We start from the raw sequence: 6,000 nt of genomic DNA on the forward strand, positions 1-6,000 counted from the left end.
TCTGGCCCCTGGCTGTGACCGCAGCTCGGATCAGCAACCCTTGCTCCTCACCTCACTGTCTTGCTGCACCCGTGTAAGCTACTGCTGGCTCTGCCTTACAGAAAAGCGATGGATGCTGTTGCAGCTGGGACAGACATTATCTGTTGTTCATCTTTGGAGGGCAATATCGAAATGCCACACGGATCTGATTGTTGGAGGGGATTAAAGCTGAGACCAGCATCCACAGGGCTCCCTGATGCTCCTTCCAAGGCTAGCATTCTCCCCTGGTCACCTGGCTGCCATCCAGCCCTCAGATCAGAGTCATGTACACCTACAGCCATGGTGCCTTCTGCTGATGTTCTGGCATGGGCCAAACCTCCACGCTTTGCCACAAGGCATTTCCATGTTTCTCTTTCACACCTGAGCCTGTAGAGGCCTGCTGTTTTCTCCCTTGCCTTACTGCTGGGTACTGAGACAGAAATGACTGTGTTCTGCACCAGCCAGGCATCTGAAAAGAAAGCCCAGCACCTTGCTTACTCAGAGGTGGTCAGTGTCTGTGTCAATAGGAAAATGTCTCACTTTTCGGGTCACAGGTGCTAAAGGACTGATAGATTTTGCTGACCTGGAGTGTGCTAGAAAATAAAGATTGTAGGGCGCTGTTAAGCAGCAGTTATGCCGTGTTTCCCAGCCAGCACTGCTGTATGCCAGTGCCCTTCAAGACGGAGAATGAGGAGGGCGATGAGCCTCCACATGGCCTGTCCCGAGGCAAAAAATTTCAGGCTGCGAAGGCCAGTGCTGCTGGCCCATTCGGAGGCCACGCTCTCAGCGATAATGGGAGGCTGCTTCAGTCTTCAGGAAGGACTTTCATCCTGACTACAATGCAGCTGGAGTGGATGCAAAGGCCAAGGCCACCGGGAAGCAGAGACACCAAGCAGAGAGCCACGGTGAGGCAGGGAACTGGGCTGAGCCTCATCGTGGTCTCTCCCGAGGCAAAAAGTCTCAACACGCGAGCTGCCTTGGGCTGTCACCCTGCCCAGGCTCTCTCCCAGCCCAGCTCTGCCACTTCTCCCGGAGCACGTGCTCTGCAAGCCCGCGTCCAGCAGCCTGGCTCACACAGCTGCCTTTCGTGTTGCCGCTTCCCCGGATCCCGTCGGTACAGAACTGACACGTGCGACAGGAACAATAAACTTTATTGATCTGAAGAGTGGTAGCAGACTGAGAAAGCCGGCTGCTCCCAGCTGGAGCTTTGCCGAGTGTCCCAGGCATCTCTGCTGCACGGGTGCGTTGCGGCCGTTGCCCTCGGAGAGACGGAGAGGAGCCCTGGCCTTCGGGATGCCGGTGGGCACTGGCAGCACCCTTGGGAGGGTGGAAAAGGGAACCCTCCCCAGAGGTCCTCATCCGAGAGCTCCCCAACGCCCACTGGTTGTTGTGCCTGGTGGGCACTGGCAACCCACCAGGATGTGGCCACCCATTGGCCACAGCCAGTGAGCAGGAACATGACCATCAGGGCCATAATGTCCTCCAGCCAGCAGAAGAGGTTGCAGTCAGTGGAGGTGCCCTCACCGCAGGAGCCGTCGGTGGGCTGAGGCATGTCCTGACGCAGCAGCCTGCTACCACCTTGAAGCGAATTGACTGTTAGCGGGATGAAAATCACACAGAATCACACAATGGTAGGGGCTGGAAGGGACCTCTGGAGATGATCTACTCCAACCCCCCCTGCTAAAGCAGGTTCACTCAGAGCAGGCTGCACAGGACCTCGCTGAGGCAGGTTTTGAATATCTCCAGAGAACCAGACACCACAACCCCTCTGGGTAGCCTGTGCCAGTGCTCCATCACCCTCAAAGTCAAGAAGTTCCTCCTCATGTTCAGACAGAACTTCTTATCTTTCAGTTTGTGTCTGTTGCCACTTGTCCTGTCGCTGGGCACCACTGAAAAGAGTCTGGCCCCATCCTCTTGATGCCCACCCTCAAGATATTTACACCACTAGCTACAGGCCTCCAACCAGACTCTGCACTGCTGATCACAACACTCTGAGCTCTGCCATTCAGCCACTTCTCAATCCACCTCACTGTCCACTCATGCAGCCCACACTTCCTGATCTCCCCTAGGAGGATGTTATGGGAGACAACGTCAAAAGCCTTGCTGAAGTCGGGGTAGACAACATCCACTGCTCTCCCCTCATCTACCCAGCCGGTCATGCCATCATGAAAGGCTATCAGATGGGTCAAGCATGATGTCCCCTCAGTGAATCTATGTTGACTACTCCTGATAACCTTCTTTTCCTCCACTTGCTTAGAGGTGACATCCAGGATGAGCTGTTCCATCACCTTTCCATGACCGGAGGTGAGGCTGACCAGCCTGTAGTTCCTTGGGTCCTCCTCCCTGCCCTTTTTGAAGACTGGAGTGACATTGGCTTTCCTCCAGTCCTCAGGCACCTCTCCTGTTTTCCAGGACTTTTCAAAGATGAGGGAGAGTGGCTTAGCAATGACATCTGCCAGCTCCCTCAGCACTGGTGGGTGCTTCCCACTGGGGCCCATGGATTTGTGGGTGTCCAGTTTGCTTAAATGATCTCTAACCTGATCCTCCTCAACCAAGGGAAGGTCTTCCTTTCTCGAGGCTTTCTCTCTTAGATCTGGGGACAGGGATCCCTGAGGGCCAGCCTTAGCAGTAAAGACTGAAGCAAAGGCAGCATTCAGTAACTCGGCCATCTCTGTATCCTCCGTCACCAAGGCACCCACCTCATTCAGCAGCGGGCACACATTTTGCTAGTCATCCGTTTGCTACTGATGTACTTGAAGAAGCCCAGCTTGTTGTCTTGGACATCCCTTGCCAGCTTTAATTCCAGGTGGACCTTAGCCTTCCTCATTGCTTCCCTGCATGCTCTGACAACGTTCCTGTATTCCTCCCAAGTGGCCTGTCCCTCTTTCCACATTCCATAGATGTTTCTCTTCCATTTGAGTTTTGCTCAAAGCTCCTTGCTTATCCACGCAGGTCTCCTGCCTCCTTTGCTTCATTTCTTACGCATGGGGATGGACAGATCTTGGGCATGGAGGAAGTGATGCGTGAATAGTGACCAGCTCTCTTGGAGCCCACTACCTTCTAGAGCCCTAACCCATGGGATTCCTCCAAGTAGGTATCCTTGAAGGGGCCAAAGTCAGCTCTCCTGAAGTCTAAGGTTGTGATCCTACTTACTTATTGCCCAGCTTCCTCCACGCAGGATCCTGAACTCCACCATCTCATGGTCACTGCAGCCAAGGCTGCCCCCAGCCTTCACATCCTCGACCAGTCCTTCTTCGTTTGCAGCAGCAGGTTGAGCAGCACACCTCCCCTTGTTATCTCCTCCACCCCCTGTGTCAACAAGATATCATCAATGCTCTGCAGGAACCTCCTGGACTGTGTGTGCCTTGTGTTCCAGCAGGTATCAGGGTGGTTGAAGTCCCCCATGAGAACCAGGGCCTGTGATCGTGCGGCTACTTTAAGCTGTCTGTAGGAGGCCTCAGTGACTTCCTCTTCCTGGTTCAGGTGGCCTGTAGTAAACACCCACAACAGTGTCACCCATATTCGCCAGTCCCTTAATTCTCAGCCATAAGCTCTCAGCTCGTTCTTCATGCACCCTAGGCAGAGCTCAATAAATTCCAGTTGCTCTCTCACATAAAGAATGACTCCACACCCTGCCTTGCTGGCCTCTCGTTCCTAAAAAGTATGTAGCCATCTATGACAGCATTCCAGCATGTGAGCTGTCCCACCATGTCTCTGAAATGCTACAGCTGGAACTGTTATCCACCCACTTGCTAACAGCTGCCCCTCTCCCTGGTGCGATGCTTGCCCTCGCACCAGCCTTGGAGGTGCTAAGGCCTAAGGACTGGCCACTGCCACCGTACAGGGAGGAACCACCGCCCACCTCACCGGTGCGTGGGCATGCACCAGGCACCTCAGTGGGACGTGGGCACCCACCGGGAACCTCACAGAAACGTGTGCACCCATGGGGCACCTCAAGGGCCACGCATGCCTGTCCTCTCCTGCCTCAGGTCCCAGCCCGCATGGACAGCAGCCCCCGCTTGAGCCTCTGCCTCTCACGGCACACGCTCTGGCTGGAGCTGCACAGGGGGCTAGAGAAGGCTCTCCTCTTCTTACCTTTTCCTCATGCCACCTTCTCCTCAGAGCACGGGTGTTGGAGCTCTTTCAGGCGGAGGCGGTAGAGACGTCTCTGGCACCTGGCCAACAGGGCCATGTTGGCCTCCAGCCAGCAGAGCAGTTCGTATGTGGAGACGGTGGCCTTTCTGCAGCAGACTGTCCCCGTGCAAGATGAGGCCGTCCATCCCCTTCCCTGGAAATGACAGGGCCGGGGCACAATGAAGCAGGTGGGGGCTTGGAGGGCCAAGAAGTGTCCTACTGGGCTTGGCTTCCTCTGGAAGAACCCCAGCCTCGCAGGACTGCTCCGGGCAGCGCCTTGGGCTGAGAAAACCTCTGGCAGGCCCCGTGTCATGCTGGGGGTTTCTGGAGGATTTCAGCCCTGTAGCTTGGCATGTCCCTGGGGAAGAGGCAGAGGACCTCTTGGGGCCTGCCGAGGCTTCCTTGGCCGTGCTGGGTTTAGTTTTTCCATTGTAAGCCTTCTCGGCGAAGGCTACTGTGGTTCCCTGCTCCCCACAACCCGGTCCCTTCCTGTGGGACTCATGTCTGTGGCTCACCTGTCCTTGGGGTCCCCTCGCATTTCTCCAGAGGCGAAGCGCAATCCAGGCCACGCAGAGCAGCCACACGGTTTGGAAGGCCCTGCAAAGCAGCCAGGCGATGCCCATCTGGGCAAGGCAGTCCCAAAGCTGTCCCAGAGGGTAGGGCAGGTCAGAGGCTGTGCTCTCTGCGTTAACAGGTGGTTGCTTCAGGCCCTCAGGAAGGACGTCCATCCTGAACCTGACCCATCTGTGGACGCCGGGTACACCAATGCTGCTGCCCCATTTGGAGGCCACGCTCTCGGCGACAACGGGTGGCTCCTTCAGGTGTTCAGGAACGACATCTGTCCCGAACCTGAACCATCTGCGGAGGCTGGGAAGGCCAATGCTGCTGCTCCATCTGGAGGCCTGACTCTCGGTGACAACGGGTGGCTCCTTCTGGTGTTCAGGAATGATGTCCGTCCCGAACCTGAACCATCTGTGGAGGCTGGGAAGGCCAATAATGCTGCTCCATTTGGAGGCCTGACTCTCGGCGACAACGGGCGGCTCCTTCAGTGGTTCAGGCACGACGTCGTTCCCGAACCTGAACCATCTGCGGAGGCCGGGAAGACCAATGCTGCTGCTCCATTTGGAGGCCACGCTCTCAGCGACACTGGGTGGCTCCTTCTGGTGTTCAGGAACGACGTCTGTCCTGAACCTCATCCATCTGGGGAGGCTGGGAAGACCAATGCTGCTGCCCCACTTGGAGGCCGTGCTTTTGGCAACACTGGGTGGCTCCTTCAGGTCTTTAGGAACGATGTGCATCCGGAAGCTGACCAATCTGTAGCAGCTGGAAGGGGCATTGCTGCTGCCCCACGTGGAGGCCGTGCTTTCGGCGACATCGGCCGGCTTCTTCGGGTCTTCAGCACAGACCTCTATCCTAGCAATGACCCAGTTGGGGAGGATGGAACGGTAAGGAGCACCAAAGTACACAGGCACCAAGCAGAGAGCCATGGTGAGGTAGCAAAGCAGTCTGAGTCTCATCATGGTCTCTTCTGAGGCTAAAGGTCTCGACACGCGAACTGCTTTGGGCTGTCACCCTGAGCAGAGTTCAGGAGTGACCACCAGGACTGAGTGGCCACCCCATGTGTCTGCGCTTTCAAGGGCTTCTAATGTGACAAGTCACGGGCTGATGTCACACAAGGCTCTGTGATGTCACCAGGCCTTTCCCCGCCTACTCGGCAGGCCATGAAGGCTGAGGTGGAGCTGGGGAGCACCTGTGTGGGCAGATTTTGAAGCCTGCTGCTCCCATTGCTATGCCTGCTGGCCGACACAGAGCCCAGCAGTGGAGTGGGACTGACCCCTGCGTGATCTG

The 6,000-nt window shown here is 56.4% G+C and overlaps 1 protein-coding gene across 1 annotated transcript; it reads right to left on the bottom strand.

The window, feature by feature from the left end:
• Nucleotides 1-3,302: 3,302 nt before the first annotated feature.
• Nucleotides 3,303-6,000, bottom strand: LOC142361579 (uncharacterized). The gene is made up of 3 exons (XM_075422484.1): nucleotides 4,668-6,000; nucleotides 4,114-4,306; nucleotides 3,303-3,327 (listed from the first exon to the last, which is right to left on the bottom strand). Exons 1-2 carry the CDS (start codon nucleotides 5,670-5,672, stop codon nucleotides 4,121-4,123), a joined length of 1,191 nt encoding a protein of 396 aa, XP_075278599.1. The 5' UTR covers nucleotides 5,673-6,000; the 3' UTR covers nucleotides 3,303-3,327; nucleotides 4,114-4,120.

This window comes from Opisthocomus hoazin, chromosome 6 (genome assembly GCF_030867145.1).
Source record: "Opisthocomus hoazin isolate bOpiHoa1 chromosome 6, bOpiHoa1.hap1, whole genome shotgun sequence".
Lineage (NCBI taxonomy): Eukaryota > Metazoa > Chordata > Aves > Opisthocomiformes > Opisthocomidae > Opisthocomus > Opisthocomus hoazin.